Below are 26990 nucleotides of genomic sequence, written 5' to 3' on the forward strand. Positions count from 1 at the left end.
CGCACGTGCGCCTTAGCTACGTAGTGAACGCGAGAAGGAAAATGACTCGAACAGTCTATATATCAGGCAAACATGTCATTACGCCAGGAAAGCATAAGCTTCTCTAGCTGCGGCGTAGTAAAAAAGTAGGAAAGTAGATTGGTAAAAGGGGGCGCAAAAACAAAGTTCCGCCGGCGTGCATCGTGCCCAAAAATACACCTGCGCGCAGCGGTTTTACCAGTCACTTTAGGTAATTTGCTCTTTGGCTCATGGTGTCTGCATATAAACTGGCGACTGCGAGTGCGGCCTCGTAGACTTTATTGGCTTCGTTGCCAACTTCGCAAGGCTTCAGTATGGAGAAAATTAAAAATAAATTTATACCCATGTGTGCTTGGATATTTATGTCGGTTACCACGGCGCTGCTTGTGTGATAACGTGCTATTTGTAAGCTATTGCTTTTCAATATCAAAGCATGTCACACAGAGTCATGTTCGCAGACATGGCAAAGCTATTGTAATATTTCGGAAATAGCTTCATCACGTCGAACGAACGCGCCACTTTAGGGAAGGAGCTTTAGCAATGTAGTAGTATCTCGATGGTATTTTAAGAACTCAGGATTTGCTAACGCAATGCTAACAGCAACCAGAAATAGGGCCCCAGCAGGTACAAATTTAAAGCTTCAGCACGTAGCAGATGCGCCATGTGCCTCAATCTCAATCAACGGCGAAGAAAAAGCTATAGGCATCTGGATACTACAAAGGTCAGAGCGCACATGTGTTCGTTTTGCGAGAGATGTGACTATGCTTTCCGAGTCGCCCACCTGACAGCAGCTGGATCGTTTATTCAACCACCTGTCTTTTTATTAAACCGTCAGCTTAGACGCAGGGCCTACGCAGTTAGCGCCCTTATTCTGCGAGCGTGTGGGAAGCGATTTCCTAGCGCTTTGCGGACACGTCCACATTTGGCAAAAACAAGCGACTGACATTGCACACCAGTCACATCTCCAGCCAGTGCAGCTCTACAGATGTCGGAGACGAACACATCTTGCAAGCTTTGGAAAAGTACTTATGCGAACAAATGGTACATCATACTATTCTTTATTGGTAACGCCATCATTATTACGGTGCTTTTTACTGGCCGTGATACTTACACCCTGAAGCCTCTTCAGCATTCTGCAAAAGTGAAAAAGACAACGAGCTACAGCCAAGGAACTCGGGCGCCTCGGTCGACACACGGTTGGAAGACATTGACAGCGTGCAATAATCCAGCTCTCAGGATTCTCTTCATCGTACATACTACTCCAAGCGGCATACAAAAGCGGCGGTGGCTACGGAAGACCATTGGTGACCCTTATGTTCAGTCTTCAGTAAACTCAAGCATTATTTTCTTTGTTGGAGCTTCGATTGATCAACGGCAGCAACGAGCGCTCCAAGACGAAGCCATTCGAGAAGGAGACATTGTCCTGCTCAACATCACGGAGAGCCACCACAACCAATCCCTCAAGTTTCTCCTTGGCGCACGATGGGTTCTTGAAAAGTGTTCGCTCGATTCTGCAACTGCACTTGTCAAGATGCATGAAGACATATTAGTGAACATCTATGCGTTGTCATCATACGTAAGCAGCAGTGTAATGTGGCTGACAGGCATCCATGGCGTTGTTTACACAAACAGAAGTCCAGTGAGGGAGAGGAAGAGTGAGTGGTACGTAAGCAAACAGGACTACGCATCTCGCGTGTACCCCAACTATTGCTGTGGAGATGCGTTCATCATGAAGCCTGCTGTGCTATCTACACTCGTTGATGCTGCAGTTCTTGTCCCGTACTTCTGGATTGAGGACGTTTATGTCACCGGCATTGTGGGGGATTTCGCCAACGTGAATTTAGTGGATTTATCCGGACACGTTATAATGAGTAAGCAGAAAAACATGCGGACAGTGAGTGATACAACATTGTTCGTTAACAGCCGCTTGGCTCGATTGTCCGACGGTAAAAAAACTTCTTTGTGGAACGATATTTTGCGAAGAAATCAGTCAGTGCAACGAGAATTCCGCAAAAACGTTGAAGTATACTATCGCAGTGTCGGTTAGAAGACCTGGCCAAAATATATTCATTGTAGCAACACAACAGCAAGGCACTTGCCCTTGTTTGCTTGAATGCGTAGATATTTCAGATGTGCGCGCGCACATGTTCAGTACTGTTACGTATGAAAACCTTGTGTCTTTTAAAAACAGAACGCAGGCCATTGGTTATAGAGGGTAGTGTTTGTAAAGCAAAATACTTTACTGCAACTTTAAATCATTTTCTAGTTGAGTAAAATAAGTCTATCTAGGCCGAGATAACATATAATACTTCATAATGAAGGGTGGAACTCGGGAACGTTGGTAGGCCTCACGAAGGCCTTGTCACGTACGAAATGTGCGTTCCCCTTTTGTAAACTGTGCTACCTGCAAGTTCCGTTTCCTTCAATACACACACACACACATAGATATATATATATATATATATATATATATATATATATATATATATATATATACATATATATATATATATGTGTCATTCCATGCCAAGTGTCCCAGAGGTGGCGCTCGCACATCGCCGATTTTGCTGACAAAATTTGTGCCCTTTTTCTGTGCCACATAGAGTATTGTTGCAAAACAGTTTTGCTCGTAAAACATTTTGACGCGGAAAGAACCGCAAAATATGTGGCCTTCGTCTCGAATTCAATTTGCTTCACTGCAGAGGGCTGACATTTGGCCTTGTTGGTTGAGCGCGGAGGCTTGTGTAGCCTGAGACAAGTTGGGACAGGTTACCTGAACTCCCGTAGCAACTGGGCCCCGCGATTTGGCAAGGTGTTGATTGTCGGCAGACGCAAGAACGAAAACGCGCGGCTTACCTTGGAAGTGTACATCAAGAATGAAAGTAGATGACTGTATCAGTGATACTTCCATTGCTATATCCGTATATGAATTCATTTGTAGGCATATTTGTTAACTATCTCTGGCGTTACGTATGCAATATGCCGTCTTGGTTTGCGTGCGTACGCAAGGCTACGTGGTTTTTGCATTAGTATACCTTGTCGCAAGAAGAATAAAGCAGCTGTTCTTCAGTGCCAGCGCTCCTCTAATCTCTTGCGTGTAGTCCTTCATCATTTGCGTGGGAGGTTTCACCTTAGAAATAACTTTGGGTAAGGCTTTCGTTTCAGCTTTACGAGTGAGGTAGATGGTGTGCACCACGATCCACTTTCCACATTACGTCGACGTTGGAAGCGGTCCAGTGAGGCCATCCCGGTTTGCGGCATTTTTCGACGAGGGGATTCAAACGTTCTAGATTATTTTACGATCATCATAGGGCGGAAACTGGAACAGCTGAGGCTATTCTGCAGCTGATGCGGCCACCAACGATAAGGCTCGAATGTTCGGTGACGCATGTATAAACGCCCACGCGCCTCACCGCAGGTCAGATTATTGACGGCCGATGCTCTGTTCGCCGCTATCAGTGCAAGAGTGTACAGCTTACACTGCTGCCTTCGGTCAAGTGACAACCCTACGACAATAATAATTGACACAGCGATGTTACTAGATTACATCGATGTTACCACATGAAATCGACTAATTAGATGTCCTTATAAGAATTTAAAAGGTAGCCACAATACTTTGTTGAGTGCTGTAGATCGTTCAGGACAGTTTCTATATGAACAAATGTCAGTTTATTGACGTACTCCGAAAGCGAAAAGTCCGGCAGATCCTACGAATTTTCGGAATGAATTCTACGCTAAGCAGTCAGCGCGTATAAACCTGTGCCTTGTTTTTCTTTTTGAGGCAATCGTTACGAGGTGAATCGACGTACTAGTCTAAATTGAGTAGTTCGGCGCATATCGTGGGCTTTCTAGCCACGTCGAGTAGATCGGCGTTGAAAGGATCGCTCCTGGTCCGACTTAACGCAGGCGCTCAAGTGAGAGCACAGACGTCAGCTTCATCGCCACGAAGTTCCCGCTAAGTTACCCCAATGTGAATATCATAAGTAGTGGTCGTAGTCGTATTCGCGCAACCGTCTACTACAGCTTGTCATTGTGCATGGGAGTCAAGTAGTCTACCACAGGGCCATATAAGTGGTTCAAACTGTTTCGTAAAAAGACCCTATACAAGCTTCATGTCAGGACAATGGCAATATAGGATGGATGGATAGATGCTATGAGCGTCCCCTTTATAAGGGGGCGGTGACATGTGTGCCACCAGGCTCGATTAATAAAAAAAAGTAATGTTTCCCTTTTCTCTTCTTTTTCTTAATGTTGGCCTAATGTCCCTACTTAAAATAAATCTATTTTACTACAGGAAAGAAGACGTAAATCCTCAGCCCAGTTCTCTGTCCTTTACGGCAGAATGTCCTTATTTTTTTGCTCCAATATTTATTTTTGTTCTTTTACTCTATTTTTCTGCCACCAGTACTCTAACCGTCTCTCACTTATTTCAATTGTGGGTGTGTTCAGCTGGGTGAACGTGCTTCTAGGTGGATATCTCCACATTCAATCAGAACATGCTCCGCCGTTTCCTTATCTTCCCCGCAGCATGTGCAATGTTGTTGTTCTTCTTCTATTCGAAATGTACAGCGCCGTCTGTCGACAATCCCATAAGCTCGATCCCCCATTTTTGTTCGGCGCGAAAACAAAGCCACTAGCATATTGCTGCCTTTCAGGTGCTGGCTAGTGGTTTTTTTTATCGTCTTTCTGCGATGACCAACTATTGCTTCGTGTACTGTTCAGAAAACGCGGGAGCCCTGACAATTGGGGGAACAAGGTAACACTACTTTAATCAAATATATCAGTTACCTGAGCGAACAAAAAGAATGTACCGACCCGAACTTGTTTGGATCGCCAACAAGATAGGCACTGTGCTTTTGCTCGGAAATGACCGGCGCGCACAAAAGCGCCCTTCAACCTCAGTTCTTATTTTTCCGTGCAATTTAGTTGCTCGCCTGCAACATACGGTATACTTAAAGAGCAATATATTATGATATATGCATTTAAAAGGAGACCGCCGACGTCGCACGCGCGCGTGAGAACATGACTGATCAACATTAGCTTGTTGGTTTGCAGATCGACGAAAGCAATGATTTACGCGTATTAGCCCCGTGAACGAACACTGGCGGCGCGGCAGTCGCAGCGATGTGACGTCACGGCAAGGACTCGCTTGCTCCGCGGCCGAGGATCGCCTTTTTCTGCACCCGCCGCATACCCGCTCTCTCGGAATATTGTGGTGAATACATTCTTGCGATGCCAATCTCCCAAGGTAGAAGGTGGAAGTTTACACTACTAGCGAGAGTTAAGTAAGGTAGAAAGTTTGGATAATATAGTTTATAATGGGCAAAACGGAAGATTAACCATGAAAATGGTGATGCACGAGAGCAACACATTCGTTGTTTTCACCGCGTACTCCAAGACATCGGTGCTAATAAAATTGACGCTAATGATTCTAACTTCATTAGAACTTGCCGTAGACTCCACGGTTAGAACACGGGTCAAAACGCTATCCGCAGATCGCGGATACGCCCGATGCAAAAAACACTTGTGGAGGCGAAGCGATCATGTTTTTTAAAGGAATCGCCCACAAACAACACACCGTATATTAATGTTAATAAGGTTTCTTGCGTGCAAAGACCACACGATTGTGGGGCACGCTGAATATTATTTTGACCGCCTCGAATTCTTTAACGTGCTCCTGTATCTAAGCAGATGGATCTTGCTTTTCACACCCATCGGAATGCGGCTGCTGCGGTTAGCAGCACGACACAACAACAAACTTGATCACCCCTTTCAAAGTGTGCACGACGGAGCGCGGGCACCGTTGGTGACTCTGAAGAAGAAATGTATAGCTTTTTGTCGTTTTTCTAGGAACATTATTGATGCTGTTTTCGTCATTCATCTGAAGCTTGAGAGAGGCAAAAAGCGAACGTAAACAGTGGAACAGCGCACGAAGCAAGCGCGTGATATGCCGGCGCATCACGGCGGGCGTCAAAGAGTCCTTGCCGTGACGTCATCGACGCCTCCCGCCAGGCGGCGCCACCCCAGCTTCTCGGGGCTAATAAACGTATGTAGGCAGTGCCACAGACGCTGCTGCGCGCTTCCGCAGTAGATTATTGCCGCCACACGAGACTCAATTGCCGCTAAGATTCCAGCAGGCATCTCATTGCAAACTTTGCAAAGCAGTGTGCGCCGAAGTATAAATAGCCAGCATGCCGCGTCTGTCCTTCGCTTTACACCCCCTTCGCCCTCCCCTTTTATTTTTCTTTTGCTTGCTTCCGTGAGCGTGCGCTGCGAACATGGAGCTAAGAGTTACGGAGCCGTACAGTAGATGGAGCTGTTTGCTCTTTAGGCAGATCACCGCACTCATCTTTCCGCTGATCGCGGGCCCTTGCATGCTGTTCGCAATAGCGCGCGGTTTTGCGAAAGAAAAAAACGCAATATTCTACAAAATACGTGAGTGAGCGCACACGTATAGCGTTCAAGAAAACCAGAAGGACGATACTGAATCTGCGGATAGAATACGAACACCAAACGCTATAAACAACCAGTGTGCACTAAAAGAGCGTTACTCGGACCGCCCTCTTTTTATCCAGTTTAAACGCGCGATCAGTACTTCTGTTTGGTTTTCGGCGCAGCGCTCATGCACGTGTCCATCCCTTGCTTATTTCGAAAAGTACTACACACGGTGCTACGGAAGGTGTCGATATACTTGTGGCTAAATAAATGAGCCGAGGAAAGCAGCACAACGTTGCACAGGTCGCGCAGAAAGAACGTGGTGTCGATATCTGACGAGTGTTTTTGACGCATGTATAAAATTGCAGTGGGAAATACTATGAAGATGTATTGCAGTGCAAGGTTATCTTCGAAGTATGACCGTCACACTTCCTCTGCAACGAACGCTTTTCTAGAACGCCTACCTCAGATCGGAGGCGCACGCCACACTAGTAAACAGCAGTTCGACTTTGCGAAGCGGTGCGCCTCTTGCAGCTGCTTCCGAATGAGTTTTTAAGTGCGAAGAGCTCCGATATTTATTTCTCATCGATTAGTATCGCAGTGAGGTCCACTACCCATTGCGCTGAAGTACGAAATAAACGCATTTTCTTTGTCTGAAAGCTTCGCCAGGGACTGCGGCTCAGCCTCTCCGTGGCTTCTCCTGATGGAGACGCTAGGAGACGGTTCCGCGACGGCGCCCCCCAAAAAATGGCGGACGCGCCCAGTGTTGCCGCCGTACCAATCATTTTGAATATTCCTTATTATGGTGGCAGTACTGGCTATCCGCTCCTACATCAATTTAACAGACATCACATATCTCTAAATCTTCGAGCTATAGTCAAGCGTTGCGCGGATACGCCTACGGCTGCTATTTATGATGTGCACATCATGACACCGTAGCATACAATTTGTGGCGATGAACTTGCTTTAACCTGAGTACCGACGTAACGTCAGCGTGGTTACTCGGTCCATGAGCTACCCTCTACATGTCAGTGTACTCTGTGGGCCAGGGAAGGGTACGATATTGCACAGCTACTCAAATTACAGGAACTCGTCGATCCACCTCGTAACGCTTGGCTCAAATAAAAGTCACAGTTTCGCCGCAAGGGCGAAGCAATGAATGCGACAGCAAGAAATTGGAATATCACGCGAAGAAGGACAAGCATCTCGATACTTGCAGCGCACCGCTGAAGCACAAAGAAGGATGCGAAAAAATAACGCACAGGTATTATGTCACAGTTGTTACGTATTGGTGCTTGAGCAACGCGCTGCAAGTGTCGTCAATGGAGAATCTGACGCTTTCAGATATTTCTTTTTCTTTTAAACTGCGGTGCGTGAAGTGACCCCTCTGCGTCTACTGCCACACAGGGGCGTCTGACGCAAGTTGTGCCCGGTGTTCTTTTCTTTTTCGTTCCACATCACGAGTTGGTACAGAAAGGGGCCAATTTGTCGTGCACGTCTGAACGACAGTTTTCAAATTGAGAGAAAATCTAGTCGTTGCGCGATAGAAAACACGCTCAAGCTCCTCCGAGGTCTGCGTACCGCTAGCGGTGAATGATGCATATAAATAGCCCGCCGTTATTTGGCCGGCGCACGCATGGCCCGTGGCTGAGTTGTCTAAAAACGCGCGCTGGGGAGCGAGGAGTCGCTGGCTGGATTCCCCGGTCGGGTGATTCGGAATTGTTTCGTCTGCTTTATTTTTCCTTGTGGCTTATATATATATATATATATATATATATATATATATATATATATATATATATATATATATATATATATATATATATATATATATATATATATATATCTGTGTGCGTGTGTGTGTGTGTGCGCGCGGGACATGACGGCCACGGCAAAAATCCGCCGAGAGCGTCCATATAATTTCTTTCACAATAAAAAAGAATACGGCATAGTCCGCGTAAATCATTGCTTTCGTCGATCTCCAAACCAACAAGCTAATCTTGATCAGTCATGTTCTCACGCGCGCGTGCGACGTCGGCGGTCTCCTTTTAAATGCATATATCATAATATATTGCTCTTTAAGTATACCGTATGTTGCAGGCGAGCAACTAAATTGCACGGAAAAATAAGAACTGAGGTTGAAGGGCGCTTTTGTGCGCGCCGGTCATTTCCGAGCAAAAGCGCAGTGCCTATCTTGTTGGCGATCCAAACAAGTTCGGGTCGGTACATTCTTTTTGTTCGCTCAGGTAACTGATAAATTTGATTAAAGTAGTGTTACCTTGTTCCCCCAATTGTCAGGGCTCCCGCGTTTTCTGAACACTACACGAAGCAATAGCTAGTCATCGCAGAAAGACGATACAAAAACCACTAGCCAGCACCTGAAAGGCAGCAATATGCTAGTGGCTTTGTTTTAGCGCCGAACAAAAATGGGGGATCGAGCTTATGGGATTGTCGACAGATGGCGCTGTACATTTCGAATAGAAGAAGAACAACAACAATGCACATGCTGCGGGGAAGATAAGGAAACGGCGGAGCATGTTCTGAATGAATGTGGAGACATCCACCCAGGTGCACGTTCACCCAGCTTGTTTCAGCTCACTTAAAGGGGCCCTGCAACACTTTTCGAGCATGCTCAAAAAGCGCTGCCGATCGGTAGTCGAGGCTCCCGAGAACACGCGAGCCAAATATTATAGCGATGCGCACGGCCTAAAATTTACAATAAATTCTCAAAGTCAGCTGAAAATCGCTCCCTCTTCTCTCGACAAATGATGTATTAGTCCGCAAAATATGACGCGATTGTCGGCAGTTCCACCATTGGCTGATGTTATAATCACGATAACACCCTCATTATTACTTCCGTTGTTAATTTTGAGTTCAATAAGTAGATAATATGTATGTTTATATTCTGTTATCGCGTTAAAAACACCGAACAAACATTAATATTAGCACTTCCGGTCTCACCGACAGCTCGTCTGCTCGTAGTTGCGTGGTTCCGTTTTCTTCGTCATGCGCAGTGCCGAAAACGTGAATATTTCTGTGCTTTTGACCATCGCCGGTTGCCGTTGAGAGTGGCAGCCGTTCGAGTGTTGCCTCGTCAGCTGGGAACTGCATCGTCGGCACGTTCTCACGACCAACCGAGGCAGCCGTGCAGCATGTCTCCGATAACAATGCTGGCGTCCGGTAATGGCGGCGCTTCGGGGTCGTCTGCCAGTGCCGTCTTACGAGACGGTGTATTGGAGTATGGGCCGAAACCGATCTCAGCTGTCATTCGTTTCAAACGAGCGCGCAGGTTTGCTTCCATGGTTGGCAGAGCGATGGAAACACTACGGCGTTCGAGGTGCACACCCAACATTACCAAACCGACGCGCAGTTTTCAAGCACGCGCGATACACATCGGCTCCGCTCGACGAGACCGACGCAAGCCGACCGGAAGTGGCGGCACAGACCACGTGGTTGCGCCCAGACGTCAGAGAGAAAAAAATGAAGAAAAAATTTCCGCCGGCGCTCTTGGGCGGAGCCTCGCTCGTCTGCGCTCCCTCCCTCGAGTCGCTGCCTAGCTCTCCGCGCGCTCGCTGCGTTGAGTTGAGGGAGAAAGCTGCGGAACGTGATCTCTGTAATTTGGTAACACCACTTAGACTTGACGGATTCGAAAAATTTTTGCGGCATATGACTCGTGAAGAGTCATACGTCAATAATGGGACTATTCCAATATAACTAAGAAAGGTGTTGCAGGGCCCCTTTAAGCGTGGTTTATGTCTAAAATAACTTATTACGTGAAATGATTTGCACACTTGAAAGCGCTTATGACATCGCAGTCCATTTATTTTTTCATTCTGGTAATTGCAGTATTACCATAACAAGGTTTACTTGAGCGTTATTTTGGAGTGAATCCTGTGAATGTCTGCGACTGTTTCTATTCAGCTAGTTGGCTCACTGGCTGACGGAACATCCAAGGAATTGAAAGACTTGCATTCAGGCAAGCACCAATTCTATTGAAGAGACGAAATGGAGTACAGGTACACCCACTTCTGCAAGTACTGTTTGAGCGTGGACGACACTGAAATAAACGTAAAGGAAACAATTATTTGCAAAGAAAGCCAGGCCTCCTAGGAACAAGCAACACAGTAATAGCAAAAGCTGGAAGAGTGGCCTTTCCTGAGCTTGTGGTAAACTCTCTTGGGGCGACTCCTACAAGTATATGAGGGGTAGGAAGTTCTAAAGCACCCACTCGTTACGCAGTTAACGTTGTGTGACGCCTGGTTGTTGTTTTGTTCTTCAAACGCGCTATATCACATATGTTAACTTGATTCCTTGCCCGACATCGCGCCTGTGTAGGGTCTTTTTCGCGAGGAGTTTCAAGCACGGGCGTGGCGTGTGGTAGAATACTCGAGTGCCACGCAGAGGGCCAGAGTTCAAATCCTGCTCGATCGTGGATATTTTTTTAAGGGGAAGCATTGCTGAGCGAACTTCTGGCACTTTGGTCGTTTCATATATAGGTATCTATCTATCTAGCCGCCTACGTCTGGGCGCTCTCCTGGTCGTCTCCATAGCTTGTAATATACCAAAATTGGCATAGCAGGGGATCAGTGTATGAAAAGCACGATTCACTGATCGAGACATGAGTAACGCAAAATGCATTTCCTGTACGTCATGAAACCCTGAACTTCAGTCACGTGTGGCACATACCAGCATACCACAGCTCATGTTATTCGGGTACGCACCACAGGTGAGGAGGCTGGGCGATGACCTCATGCTGACCAAGGATGACGTCAGATTAATTGAGAACCGCTTTGTAGACGTAGAGTACCTGGGCCGCATACATCGAGATAATGTATGATTACGATAACAGCCATCCAATAAACTTGGTCTACGCAGCACTATCCAGGGCTACCAGCCTCGACAGCCTATACCTCACCAACGCAAATGCTCTTACATGTCGCTGGCTCTATCGTCGCAGTCTGTCGACGACATGACCCGGCTACCAAAGAGGCCTCTAGACACTACCTTGGACTGGGCAACCACATTCAATTCGTCGCCACAACCACAGCAATCACCTCACGCTCGCCGCTGTCAGCGTACATTCTGTGCACGCGCACATGCAAGACCTCGTAAAAGAGAAACTGGCGTGTTAGTACTCTCTGAAATCTCGAGGGATGAGCCCAGTACAATCACGGGAACCTAATGTGTTGTCCACAGCAAGCGGCTCCATTGCAGGTGCTGCGGCGTAGCCATATATAAAAACACGGCGATGACCAACTTCAACGTAGGCCGCATCACAATTCGCCGGCCGCCAGAAACCTAACACACACCGACACGCAAACGAGTCAGCGACGTCGCATATCAATTACAATTACGAATACAATGCTCTCGTCTCTATTTACTTGAGCCCCTGATCGCAAAGGGTGCCCGTGCAGCGGCTCATATCAACGCAACGCGTCCATTACCCAAAAAAATGAAAAAAAAAAACCGGTCACTGCTTCCTACAATAACTCTGCCGAGAGGACCATGCCCCTCATTCTGGTCGGTTATTCAACATTGATTTATGAAAACCCGACAACGCCTGCTTTTCATACTACATCAACTACGTTTTCAATGTGGGCAGGACATCACAAGACCTCGTTCCCACGCCCAGGACAAGATGCATCATATATCATTCCTTCGTAGGAGGCATTCACAATTTCCAACAGCTGTACTATACCTCATACTTCATTGCACTTAGACACCTCGTCGCCGCAATCAAGAACAGGGGTGCTTTGCAGGATGGCCCGACTTTGGCGAAACTCGGTATCTTTCCGAGCTCTGGCGACACCCCCTTTTGAACGAGCTAATAGTACGATAAGATGAAATCCATCCCTCAGCGTGCGCTCCGTTCCATTGGTTACGATGGAACGCGGCATGCCGTCGAGGGCGGTCGAGAAGGTTGGGTGGTGTCGTAAAACTAGAGGCACCTTCTTTCATTTGTTTGTCGTTCCACTGAGTGCAGACGTGCACCCATGCAGGAAAAGTGGCAGACAGCTCTACTAACTATAGTTTTTATGTGTACGCGGGCCGTTTGAATTCATTTTCAAGCGTTTAATGTCTGCAGCAAGTATCCATTAGAATAAGCAGCACCGTGGCCTCCGAGATTAGTTCCGACCGAGCGCCTTACAACAACGCGGCTAGAGCTAATCGCCGAGGCCACGTGTATAATAACCATGGTCGGCCTGTACATTCTAGCGCGTTGCTCGGCCGGCGCGCGCCCTCGTCGTTCTCTTCTTCATCGTCTGCTTGGTCCCAGAGCACGTGCGCCCGGCTGATTAGCTAATTGGCTGGGCGGTATACCTAGCTAAGTCAGGACGTGCTATGACGAAGCTGATTAGGCCAAATCTTGCTAAGGTCGAGCTAACTAAGCCATGTCTTACTAAGACCATGCTAATGAAGTCCTGTAAAGCTAAGAACAAGGTAATTGAGATCATGATAAATAACATGACGCTAATTAGGATCGTGTAATTAAAACCAAGGTAATCAAGACATTACTCGCCGAGATCGTGTTTATTAGGATCGTTCTAGTTACGACTATGCTAATTACCTCTGTACCTTTCAGGACCTTGCAAATTAAACCTGTGTAATTATAGGCGTGGTAATTAGGTCATTGTTAGTTATTGTTAATTAACACGACGCTAATTATCAACGTGCTCATTTGGATCGTGCTCATTAGGATTACGCTAATCACCTCTGTACTATTCAGGACCTTGCGAATTAAAACTGAGTAATTAATGGCGCGGTATTTAAAACATCATCAATTAATGCTAATTAACACGGCGATAATTAGGACATGTAATTAAAACAAAGATAATCAGGACCTTACTCACCGATGACGTGTTAATTGGGATCATGCTAATAATTATTGTGCTAATTACCTCTGTACCTAATTAACGTCGTGGTAATTAAAACATTAACAACTAATAAAGGACTATTCACTATCATGTTAGTTAGGACCTTCCTAAGCAATAGCACCAATATTGAGACCGAACTAACACGGTGATTACACCGAAGCCGACCAAGCAGACTGAGTAGACGAGCCACGTAAAAAGGTGGAAGAAGCTAGGTGATCACAAACTCCACCGATGGCCCAAGCCCTGCACAAGCACTGCAAGCTGAAGAAATTATTTTATATGCAAAGAAGCTACTGAGTAGCGTCCACCGCATGAAAAACTTGACAGGCACACCGGCACTATGACAGTCACGAGTTGAACTGGGGCCTTTTCAGAATCAACGAGTTTGTGCCCGAGTTCGCGCGTCAATCAATTTGATTGACAGACGCCCGCGGCGAAGAGCGGGTCCGCCCACCGCGTTCCCTCTTGCCGAGGAGCAGTGCTCACGCAACAACGCCAGCGAGCGGCACGATTCGTCTATGAGCTTAATCGCACAGACTATGCACACACGCACGAAAAACTAAAGGTTATATCATCGCGTGGCTACGGTGCCTCGCATTCAATTTCACCGCTCTCACGACGTACCACTCACAGCTATGAAGCAAGTGCCCCTGGTGGGATTTGCGGCGAGAAATGTTACTATTACTTGTTTGCGGATACACTGTTTCTACCGATTCGCTAATTCAAAAAAATGTTCATACTTGTAATGTAAGTATAGCAGTAACCTGTCCATTTATTTATCTGTAATATTCCAGAGAAGCGAAACGAGCTGTAGCCGAGTGCTGCGTGGTCGCCTTTGTTGCCTTCGAGAGTGGAAATTTCCATGCACTATGTGGAACGAAAGAATTTTCCGAAAGAGGACAAACGCCCACGAACACGACCGTGGGAGGCGCGATCATCAGTTGGCAAAAAGATAGTGCGACAATCACGCTGACGTCGCTGCACTGTCAAAATGTTGACTGAGTGGCGGCGCTGACGCGTTCGCACGCGGTATTTCTTTGAAAACCGCCGCAAATGCCGCGCATGCGTTTGTGATGCCATTCTCGTTCTTTTAGCCGTTTTTATCAACCCTTCTATTGCGCGCTCCGCACAGTCTTCCTATCATGACGGTCGTAGGGCGGGCTCGGAGCAAACTCGTGTGCCCGAGCAGCTTGGGCCATCCTCCATAGCACCCCAAATCCGATAATAAGTCGTGTCCAGTTGCTGGTGCTCAATGATCACGGTGATGATGACCTTGTTTTGTTTTGTTTATTACCACAGAGTTACGCCAGGTCTTATTGACCTTGTTCAAGAACTGTGAAGAGTCCTTCCACACATGCACACGAGTTCGGGAAATGCGCGTGCGTTCTCCGTCATAACGGACATATATAAGCACTACATAGAAGCTTACCGCTTCTGATGTTGGTAATACCCATTTTGATGGTGGCATCATTACGCAACAGTAACCTCGTTATATAGCGCATGCGACTCTTCAACATGTGTGTACGCGTATAACATTTGTACATATCTTTTGCGTCATTTCGTCACATTTCACTCAATAAAAGAATTACGTCAGAGTCACCTTCCTGCTGCATGCTTCGCATAACATCGTTTCTCACGGTACGAGGGATCTGCCCATTTTTTTTTGTCATTGTGCGCGATAGCGGTTAATGACACAGGCGGTGGCGGCGGACAACTACACCACCAAATTCGGCTGTTGTTGTGATCTCATAACAGCTTTCACCGTGGAACAAGTGAGGGCAGTTGCCCTCTTTGGGCTACTAAACTAGCGCGCGCTATCTAATAGTCGTCAGTAAACGTTTTCCATCCACGAAATGATTATCACTCACAAATAGTTCAACGGCAAATTGCGCATAAGAAAATGAAAAGCTAGCACGCTGCGCACTGTTAAAGCACGGTGAATGAAAATATAAGTAACCGCTTTGAAATGCCCTAGGCTAGAGTGCTTACATATCACTTATTGTTGCCATACAAAGCAGGGATATATGTGGGATGCTCTTGTGATAGATTAAAAAAGAACGTGTACAATTTTTGACAGCGGAGCTGCTTAGGCCAAGCGGCAGCCAGTAATCTCGGAACACAAGTTATCATCATCATGAACCGGCACGCGCCCTCTTTGTCCTATTCATCTTCCTCTTCGCTACCAGAACGCGTGCGCTGATATGTCCCGCGTGGCATGCAAAACTTTGATGCGCAAGAGAACGAGCACATATATAAAGGAAGAAAGAGAGGAAGAAGTAGAGAGATAGGAAGAAACAGACAACGAGAAATTCTGGGCGAGGCGAGATTCGAAACCGCGTGCCCACAATTCGAAGGCGAGCGTCCTAACTACTAGGCTGTCCAGGCACACAGCAGAGCATAGAATAATCTTGTATAGTATGATATAGCAAGGGGGTCGGTAAGGGAAATGAGGAAGAAAGAAAAGGATAAAGACAGCGTTCAAGAGAGAAAGAGAAAAATAAAGAGAAACAAAGCCTGCCTCGCACCTCACTTCCAACAGGCTTGCCACTACTAGTGCAAGCATTTTTAATTTTCTTTGTTTGCTTTTTGCCCCGATAATTGTCAAGCCGCGGTGGGCCATATCAAAACAGCGATCCCCAGTTGAGGCGCGTAAATCTGCAGTCAGTAATACACCGAGACTGGTGCAGCTGTTGACAGTACGGAACAGCCCAACTTTGTGCGCCCCTGAACGTTAAAATTGTTAGGGTGCCCAAATTCACAAATATGTCTGCGACGCCCGTTATTGTCAAATAACATGCCGATTAAAAAAGAACTGCATCTCGGGCAAATACTTTTTTCCATTTGAAGATAAGTGAAGTTGCCTAAGATTAAATTTTCGACCCCCCCCCCTACCCACACACACACACACACACACATACGCATACCCGGCACGGTGGTCTTGTGGTTATGGTGCTTGAGCTGCCCCGAAGGTCGCGGGATCGAATCCCGGCGGCGGCGGGCGCATTTTCGATGCATGCGAACATGCTTCAGCTCCGTGTACTTATTTTAGGTGCAAGTTAAAGAACACCAGCTGGTCAAAATAAGCGGGATCATTGTCATACTATGGCTTTGGGACGTTTAACCCCAACTATCAGATTACACACACACACACACACACACACACACACACACACACACACACACACACACACACACACACACACACACACACACATATGTATATATTTTTATCTATTCAAAATACCCCTAAAGGCCCTCAATGAGGGTATTACATAGGGGGACATTTTACAATAAATTGGGAAAAATAACATAGTGAAAAAAAAAAAGGTAATAAGTACAACCTTGACAATTGGCTGGCATACATAGACAGAAAACAACAACAACAACGACAATGAAGTAAATGCAAACTATAACATACGGAAGTAACTAGACACAAATGGTAAAAAAAAAAGAAAAAGGTGCAAGCACAGTAGGCAATTATTGAATGCCTACGCAGAGTACATGAAATGCACAATACAGAAGGAATACCGCTACAATATGCGAAATGAAAAAGAAAAAAAGGTGAAAAGACATGAATTAGGTAGGACACCACGTTTAGGCAATACGCTCAGTGCGTAGAAGATCTTGAAATTTCGTTATGTTTTTTTCTTTGGTAGCTACGTGCGATGATAAATGGTTCCATTCAATGATAGTGCGTGGTATGAATGAATTAGCGAAACGATGAGTGTGACATATGGGTCGTTTGACTTTGTACTGGTGATCGCGGCGAGGAAAAATGACTGCAGGGGGCTGAAAGAAATCGTCAGAAAAAAATTGAATGATGGTATAGTTTGTGAAAAAGCGAAAGGCGAGCTGCTTGGCGACGATGAGATAAGGGTTCAAGTTCGGCGCGATCTCTTAGTGCAGCGATGCTTGAATGAGGTGAGTAATCTGAAAAAATAAAACGCACAGCACGGTTTTGCAAGGATTCAATATTCTGGATAAGATAGGCTTCAACTGGGTCCCAAATAGCTGAAGCGTATTCGATGTTGGGTCGAACGAGTGTTAAGTTGGCGAGCTTACGTATATAGGGAGGGGTATTTTTTAGAGAATGTTTGATAAGACCGAGTGAACGATTAGCTGAAGCAAGGATGACGTCAATGTGATAATGCCACGTGAGATCTGATTGAAAGTGAACACCAAGGTATTTATAACTAGTGCTAAGTGTTATTTCAGTATTATTTAAAACGTAAGATGTTGGTATGCGGGCATTACGTAAGGTAAATGACATTAACTTTGTTTTGGATTCATTCAGGGTCATTAACCATGAAGTGCACCAAGTATTAATATTGACAAGGTCGGATTGAAGGAGCTCACGATCGGCATTACTGGATATGTTACGGTATAGTACACAATCATCGGCGAATAGTCTAATATAGGACGACACACAATTACGCAGGTCATTAATATCGATTAAGAAAAACAACGGACCTAAAACACTACACTGAGGGACACCTGATGTTACGTTCACATAATTAAAATGAGAGTTATTAACGACTGTGTACTGTGTTCTGTGCGAAAGGAATTCTTTAATCCATGCAATAACAATGGGGTGAATGTTAAGTTGGGTTAGTTTTAGTATAAGCCTGTGGTGGGGAACGCGATCAAACGCTTTTGAATAATCCAGAAAGATAGCATCAACTTGAATACCAGAGTCAAGTGATGAGTGCAAGTCATGTACAAAACCGGCGAGCTGAGTGTCTCAAGAATATCCTTTGCGGAAACCGTGCTGTTGCTTAAACATGATAATGTGTTCCTCAAGATAGTTGATGATTTGAGTGTAAATGATATGTTCCAGTAGCTTGCTTATTGTATTGGTTAAAGAGATTGGGCGATAGTTGAGTGGTACGGAGCGATCACCGGACTTAAAGATGGGAATGACTCTGGCCACCCGCCAGTCGTGAGGAATGATACGAGATGCTAAGCATTGGGAGAAAAGGGCACACAGAATGGGCGAGAGGCTCGATGAGATATTTTTCAGTATCTTGTTGTTCAACCCGAGATGGTCAGATGCGGAAGAGAGCTTAAGATTATTTAATAATGTGTAAATACCTTCTTCGCTGATACTGGCATCGTTATATCATTTCTGTATAAATACCTTCTTCGCTGATACTGGCATCGTTATATGATTTCTGGCATCGTTATATCAGTACGATTACTGATGAGAGGGCTGGACGTTAAGCCCTCACGCGTAAGAACAGAGGAGAAAGCATTATTTAGTAATTGAGCGCTTTCATAGTCGGATACAATGTCGCCATTTGGATTAGTAAGTGCAATTTCCGGATGGCTGCGTGGGTTCAGAATACGCCAAAAACGTCGCGGGTTATTTGCGAGAAGAGAGGAAAGGTGATTTCCATAAAAAGAGCGTCTTGTTGTTTTTAACAGAGATTGGTATGCTTTTTCGCACAATTGGTAGCGTTTCCATGAATCCGATAGACGATTTTTGTCAGCATTGCTGTACAGGCGTTTTTTCTTATTGTTGAGACGACGGAGCCGATCGTTAAACCACGGTGTCAAGTCGAAACACTTTATTTTGGCCATAGGAATGTGCGCGTCAATCAAATTGATAAGTGTGCTCTTTAACCACATCCAGTTGTCTTCTACTGATTGCGTTAAATAAGCGGCTAAAAAACATTGCAAAAAGCTGATAACTCAGAATTGATCATATCGAAGTTAGCTTTCTTGTAACATCGTATAATCTTGTTCGTTATATGACGTTTCATAGGTAATGCTGAAAGCTTGCCGATTATAATGTCGTGATCAGACAAACCATCAACGTGGGACAAAGCAACGCAAATTTCAGGATTATTAGTTAGAATAAGGTCAAGAGTATTTCCACACGAAGCCGCCTTGCGTGTGGGACTATTAATGAGCTGCGTTAAAGAAAAGTCAAGACAGGTTTGAAGAAAGCAGTGCTCCTCTGTTAGAGTTGGAGAAGCAGTTAAAATTGGCCAGTTAATTCCAGTAAAGTTGAAGTCACCAAAAATGAGCAGAACATAGTTAGGAAAGCGATCAACAAGAACATAGAGAATTCTTTGGAATTCTTCAGAGCGGCGCTCATGTTAGGTGGTCGATAAAATACACCAATCAACAAATGTCTTAAGTCACATTTCGCAGTCACCCATAAGCATTCTAAAAAAGTGTCTATTGGAACATTTGATGATATGAACTCTTTTTTAGCTGCCAAAAGAACGCCACCGCCTTTTTTCTGCTTACGATCACAGCGAAAAAGTGTAAACGAGAACCAACTGTTCAAAATATGCTCGTCCGACACGGTGTCGTCCAGCCATGTCTCGCTAAGTAAGACTAAAGACGCTGAGCTTGAATCGATGATGGATGATAAAGCAATAGATTTGGAGAGCACACTTCTGATATTTGTATATAAGAAGGTTATACTGCCATCGCATATATGTTTGATTTTAGCTGATGCAGATTGAGCGGAACGGCAGAATGACGATGTACTGCGTCTGCATCAATCGCTAACGGACCGTGTTACACGTGTTGCTCGATCAGTTTCGGAGTTCCACTCGTAAACGTCACTATTGATAACAAGTTTGTTGAAAACAAGACGAACTCTATCGCCGTCTTTCCTTATCTCCTTGGAAAAGTGCAAGAGCTTACGTCGTTTCACTCTCTATAGTGAGGAAGATCCTCCATGAGAAGAGTAACAACGAAAGTTTTTATTTCGACAGTTTCGGCCAGAGGCTGGCCTTCATCAGGAATAAGGGTACATGTTGCTTGCACTCATATTTATACAGTCTAGCACGAAAAACTAGAGACGAAGAAAGAGAAAGAGGAAAAAAAGGAGAACATGAGGCGAAGAAATTTTCAGGGGTCACTGCGCAGTGATCTCTGAAAATTTCTCCGCCTCATGTTCTCCTTTTTTTTCCTCTTTCTCTTGCTTTCTCTCTCGTTTTTCGTACTTCATTTTATGAATATGAGTGCAAGCAACATGTACCCTTATTCCTGATGAAGGCCAGCCTCTGGCCGAAACTGTCGAAATAAAAACTTTCGTTGTTGCTGTTCTCACGGAGGTACTTCTTCACTGTTTGAAACGCTATGGCCACTTTCGCCACCATGCCTGCCCATATATATATATATATATATATATATATATATATATATATATATATATATATATATATATGTGTGTGTGTGTGTGTGTGTGTGTGTGTGTGCGCGCGCGCGTCGGTAGACGTACTCTCGCTGAACCCGACGAGGTATTTGGAAACGAAGTACACACGTTGTACAAATAAGAGTAATTCGTTAACGAACGTTGCGCCCGGGAACCGGCTTTCGTCAGAGGGACTTCTGATTCACTCTGTCGAAGGCCGATCCGCCGGGCGCAACGCAACCAAACAAGAGGATGCACGTACGAGAAAGCAATACTTTATGTCCAACGTTGCGGCCGTGGCACGGCCTTCGAGAGAGAATGAAAAATATACAAGGCATATGCGGCTTTTACGGGCCACTGAAATCGCGGTATCAATCAGAATGCTGGTTACAAGAAAAACGCCAGCAGTCTCAATCAAACCGTAGTGACAATATATTTTGATATGCCACCTCGAGTGACAAGATAAGTGCTGTAACTCAAAGTACAAACAAGAAGCCGTCGCACGGAAAATGTTAAAAGCAAAGCAACACTGATTAAGCTGTGACAGAGAAACACGAGAGATTAGGGCAACATGCGTGGCAAAACAGATATGCGCACGTGTTAGGCCACATTAAGATACTAAAAGATCAGTACACAACATTTAATGTCCACTTTGGGGGCTATACTACCAATGGAGCAGACGATTTCAATGCAGTGTGGGAAAGAAAACCACCGCAAATACAAATATACAAAAAGGTGTGTGTGCGTAGGGGCTTGGGGTAGATGTGAGATGAGCGCATCAGTACGATTAACTTTGTGTAGTGTTCATCCTGGCCTAATAGCGTTTCTCGTAATGAGTTTCATACGCCGTTATAAATAAATGTGGAAACTTCGATAAAACACTCAAGATCCTAACAAAATGTGGAAACACCTTAACAGTGCCATACTTATAATCTGGACAGTTTTTACACTTGAAGCCGCATGGAACCGTGTCTATGTGGTCCGCGTTCCAGGTGCATGACCTGGAACTCACGACTCCTCGGCATTACCTCAGATATTAGGGGTACCGAACAAATATGGTGCCTGCGTGCCGCACTGCAACATGACAACTATGGGGACAGTGGCTGTCCGTCCAGTGGGGCCGCCAACAATATACGCCCTACCAATACCACTACAGCAGCCCTGCGAAATAGACTTATAACCACTATACATAATAATTATTTATTGCTGACATTTGATGTCCAAAAGCCACGATATGATTATGATAGACGCCGTAGTGGAGGGATCTGGAAATTTCAACCACTCGGCGTTCTTTAACGTGCACCCAAATCTAAGCTCCATCTGCCACATTTAGATGGAGGCAACATGCCTCTAGTATTTTGCCTTCAGCTAATTGCGGCCCCGGAGCCGGCATTTATCCCGCGACCTTCGGGTCAGCAGCCAAGCACCATAACCACTACACCATCGCGGCAAGTTATAAGGAATAGAGAAAAAGTGCAATTTTCTGAAGCTGCTCTTTAATGGATATAAACTTCTCAAAAAAATACACAAAACCAGTCCCACGGAGTTAATCTTAGGAAAGAGTATAGAGCTCTCGTTTCCTTAGTGTTCTTGTGTGTTTTGCTGTGATTTTCGGTGTTTTTCTGCGTTCTATTGTTTTATATGTCTTTTGTTGTGTTTCGTAGTGTTGTTTCTGTTTAACTGTGCTTCTTGCGTATTTCCGTGAGGCAACCGCGTAGCCCCTGAGGCAGCCGCGTGATAGAACGGGTTCTCTGTAAATACATCACATAAATGCACAAATGATGAGTGTATTTTCTACCACTACTATCTTTGTTAGTTTACTCTGATAGACCTTTGAAAGTCCTTGTATTATTTATTGTACGCAGTTATCAGCAAAACAAAGCCAGTTTCTGATCGTTATATACATGTCATTCATCCACTATACGATGGCAAACATTCTTGTACCTTGCAAAAGCGGGCGCTCAGGTTACTTGACTTTTCCTTTTTTTTTTCAAACGCGTAAAGAGGCCATATTGGTCCATGAGATATTCCAGCAACCCGCTCTTTCTAGACATTGAGTACTGTGTGCAAATCTATTGTAAATGGTTACAAAAAAATCTCACCCATGTTTCTGAGGCAAAACAGCACAATTTGTTACCATTCGCTCTCGTGCTGCTAGTCGAGACGGTGTATGTCTGCATATACTTTCTTTCCGAAATATAGTTTTCTTTCCCAGGTAGTTTCAACGACCAGGTTCGTCGTCTAGCAGACGCGGGGTACCCGAGAGAAATTCTCTCTAACGTTGCAGCAAAAATGATTAAAGTGAAGAACCAAGGAGCTAACGCCAACCGTGCAGCAGCACAAGAATGCAGCACAAAGAAGGTGTCGGCCATTCCTAACGCTCATTCCTTTTCGCACAACTTGAAGAAAGTGGCGGAAAGGGCGGGAGTAAAGATGGTTAATGCACCCGACAAGCTGGAAAAAGGGTCGGGCGGTTAACGAAGAAAGTGACACCTGTGTGCACTAACAGGCATCGCGGAAGGTTCGTACAGTGCACCGATAACGTGGTTTACGCAATCCCTTTTCCTTGCGCTGCCTTATACTTAGGCCAAACAGGAAGATGCCTAAATGATGGATTAAAAGAGCAGAAATACAACACAACGAAAGTAGTATCAGGGCATCTAGGTATCCATTGTAGAGACTGCGGTTGCGCACCTCGATCTGAAAACCCTGGCGTCATGTACAAATCAGATGACAGGTTAACGAGGGAGGTTGTTGAAGCCCTAGCTATAAAAATGCTCAGGGAATCTTGTGTCAGCATGCCTTCTGCTTTGCTTTCGGAGAAGGATGTCAGATTTCTTGCAGGAACCGTTTTGCGCGCACAGCAGGAGTGACCACGTGATGTACATTCATATCTCTTGTGACCTTCTTTCTTCAGTTCATTCATGTGAAGGCAGCCTTCATTCTGTGCGAATACTGAATAATGTTTCAGTTGTTAGGGCGCCTTGTGTTACGTGTCTTTCCGCTTCTCTGGTTTGTTGTTGTCGCCGGCGTTGTTTTACGGCGAATATGAATCAACTAGCCCAAAATGACATCGTGGCGAGAAGAGAACACGCGCACAAGCGACATGGCGAGCGCACCCGTAGCGCGAGCTGTAAACGAGATAGATAGATAGAGAGAGAGAGATAAAGCACGCGCGCGCATGCAGCGAGAGAGAATGCCGCAGCCGCAATGTAAACAAACCGGCGGCGGAGCGCAGTGCGCGACCCCGTAGCGAGATTTCCGAGAAAAGGGGCACTTTTCAGATAAGTGCGGCAGCGCCCCCAGGCCCAGGTTTTCTCGTCTATACACCAGAGCACGCCTGTCTCGCACCCAGGCTGCTGGCGAGCCGAGCGGATACTCTCGCACCCAGACGCCGGGCTGACCGGGGCTGCCAAGGCGCGCGTGGGCTGCACCAAGTAAACAGGGCAAGCTGCAGTTCTGAGGCGTTAAAGTGCGAAAAAGTACCCGTTCACGCCGCTTCAGCGTATAAGAGCTCGTCTGGGCACTACTGCGTCGTCTCTGGATGCCAAAACAGGCTGCGCAACCAGAGGATACTAGCGTTGTCTGCGACGATTAGCGTTGTCTGCGACGATAGTGCCGGTGCGGTGTTTTCAGCTTCGCCGCGAGTGGATAACTGTGATTCAAGCAGGAAAACTAGGAGCCGAGTGAAAATGCGCGAGTAAGTACACTAACAGCGTGTATTCTGCAGTGTGATGCCCACCTATTTCATTTTGCGAACCTAATTTGCGTGACACGCAGCTGGGTTGAAGGCAGGCGTGAGCTTTGTGTGTGGGTGCACTTCATACCTTTGAGCGTTTCCTTTGACGAAATTCTAGTGCAAGGTAGTGATTTCAAGTACAAGCAATCAGCACGCTTTGCCACTTTCAACGTAGTATTAATTTTTAGTGCTTTTGATGGCATCCACGCCTTCGAGATTTCGTCTTCAAGAGGTAATAAATGGCACGGTGCTCCTCAACAGCTGGCCAGAATTTCGTGCTTTCATTTCAATGTTTGATGTCCCCAAATTCATTTAGACACGAGGCATCCAGCTGCACATAATACATATATTGGCACGTAAGTAAACAATACTCGCGCCAGTGTCCTTTACGTCGCAGGCGTAGCTAACCGGCTCAACTAAGAGTAGCACAGTTTCGCTTGTAAAGCACCATCGTTACAAGAATAAAATAGCGCAGGTAGCTTCCAAAAGGGATCGCTGAACGATACTTCAGGTTATACTCTCTGGTAGCACGCTTTTGTGAGCAACACGCATTATTGTAAGAACGCCCGTGAAACAAAAATTACGTTCCGCGAAACTACCCGTAAAGCGTACTCTAATTCTTACGCGATGCATGCTGAAATGATGAGCTTTCACAAAACCTTGTGCACAACTTGTAATATGGGGCAACAATACGTCGTTTCACTCTTTCGCGAGCTGCACTGCAATTACGATTCACGCGTACTACAGCGAGAACGTTTTTTTTACAAAGGTAACAGCGTACGTATCTGACGAGGTTGCTTCCGCAGCCCACTCAGCACGTACTGTATACATTGTGGACTTGCATGAGCAAGATGTTCTTGTTGTTCCAATAAAATTAGCGAAAATGTCCAGGCTAGAAAAGCCGCGAAACACGCTCTCCGACGGGCTGAGTTTCGGAAGTTTCACGTTTGCTCTGTGTAGCGTCTGCTGGCGTGGCAGCCCGCGCGTGTTGGTTCGTCGCGTGTGCGATAGATGGCGGGATGCAAATATGGCGATGCACATGGAAATCGCTGTGTTCTGGTGTATAGCCGTGCGGAATCCATTGCCCTTCCCCGGTGCACTCTCGGGCCCGCACCTCCCTCAGGGCGCTCGTCATGTGACCCGCGTGGCGTAGCTGCTATATACTCCCCTCTCCTATGATACGTGACATGACTCTGCTCTTACGTGACGCCGGAGAGCAAAGGGTAGATTTGGAATAGCCCCGCTGTTAAAAAATTCAATCAGTTCCACGCCATGAAAGCCGTCGCAAAACCTGTAAGCGCGCGAGTGTATGTGAGGGTAGTGTGCGACAGCTTACTATATTTTTGTGACATTATCATCATCATCATCATAGTAATTTCATTTTATTTATATATTTATTCAGTCCCTACTCTACTCACGTGACCAGCGTAACGCCTACTAGGGCGACGGCAAAGTACACCTTTGTTGTAATACGTTTGTACTTACAAATGCAAGGCAAGTTTTGTGTTGCCATATTGACCTGACACCAGCAGCACTGTGCCTGCGTGGGGCGAAAAGAAACACACGTCAGAAATAATGTGGCGGCATCAAATAACTTCTGTGACGCTTCCTTTCTTTTTAGGTAACCTATGAGCAGCGCTCTAAAATAGGTCTCAGCACGTGTCATGGAACGCGTTGCGTCTCGAACTAAAAGGTCCCTGGAAAATATTTCGCAAACTGGAAACACTTTTACCTAAACCAGCACTACACATTTTAAATTAAAGTGCCCAAATTGAACTTTCCTAGTAATCTGTCATTTATAAAATAACCGCGCCCGCCAAATGCGAGTCCCGATTCGACATCGGACCGTAGACTAACACCCGGCGTCACTGCAGTGGATGTGCCTGCTAAGCGCCCTTCGCGCAAACGGCGGCTGCTCAGTTTGCACAAGGACGTTGATCTCTCGTATAAATTGCCTAATTCAAACACAGCTGAATAGCCTGCGCATTGCTGTGTGCATCGTATAGCGCTGTTATCCGCAATGCGTTTCATCTGCAGAAACTTTTCAGGTTCGTTATTTCATAACTGTGTTATCATTTCCAATCCCACGCAAACCGACTATGAATACAATGACACATTTTCAAGCGAAATCGCTTGGTCTTACACAAAGTGTGTAACGAGCTTCTACGTAATATAACGTTTCATTGCGTGCGTCACAACAATAAGACTAGTGGTGAGATACGTATTTCACAAAAATAGAATTGGTTCTGCACGATTTCTTAATTTTCCGTTTCGAAAATGTTTACATACAAGGAAATTGAAAAAGCGCTTACATTACGGTTGCTAGCAAGCATATGACAAGAATAAACTGCAGCGCCTTCATTGCTCGTCCCGAGAAACAAGATGTCCAGTCCCTAATGGGCTCGGAGGTTTTTATACCGACAGAAAACAAGCCTCCGCCACCCCCATCCCTCTATCTAAGAACGTCAATCACAACAAAAAGTTTCATGAGTCGTTTACACTTTTTCAAACAGCGTATCGCTCACATTCTTCCTTGCAGAAATGTGACATGTCCGCGAAAGGCGATGTCCATTCGTTTTACAAGTGTTTTCGCCTCCTTGATGCACATCGTCGTTCAACTTGTAAAGGTTGTTTACAAGATGCACGCGACTTTCACATCCGTAGTAGAACAATGCAACAAAAAATAGGCGGAGGGGGGTGGGGGTTAAAATCCTAATGTGAAAAGAAATTCTGGCGGCAGGAGATTTTAAATAGTGGATTACCGCGCATA

The 26990-nt window shown here is 45.6% G+C and overlaps 1 protein-coding gene and 1 long non-coding RNA gene across 2 annotated transcripts; one reads left to right on the forward strand and one right to left on the reverse strand.

Annotated features, from left to right (window-relative positions):
* The first annotated feature begins 823 nt into the window (after window positions 1-823).
* On the forward strand, window positions 824-2454 carry LOC119390883 (beta-1,3-galactosyltransferase 5). The gene has a single exon (XM_037658588.2). It carries the CDS (start codon window positions 1004-1006, stop codon window positions 2063-2065), a length of 1062 nt encoding a protein of 353 aa, XP_037514516.1. The 5' UTR covers window positions 824-1003; the 3' UTR covers window positions 2066-2454.
* A 7800-nt stretch (window positions 2455-10254) lies between these two features.
* On the reverse strand, window positions 10255-26608 carry LOC119390884 (uncharacterized). The gene is made up of 3 exons (XR_005183517.2): window positions 26533-26608; window positions 25706-25760; window positions 10255-10510 (listed from the first exon to the last, which is right to left on the reverse strand). It is a non-coding gene; the product is annotated as an uncharacterized LOC119390884 (long non-coding RNA).
* Between the last annotated feature and the right edge of the window lie 382 nt (window positions 26609-26990).

This window comes from Rhipicephalus sanguineus, chromosome 4, assembly GCF_013339695.2.
Source record: "Rhipicephalus sanguineus isolate Rsan-2018 chromosome 4, BIME_Rsan_1.4, whole genome shotgun sequence".
NCBI classification, from domain to species: Eukaryota; Metazoa; Arthropoda; class Arachnida; order Ixodida; family Ixodidae; genus Rhipicephalus; species Rhipicephalus sanguineus.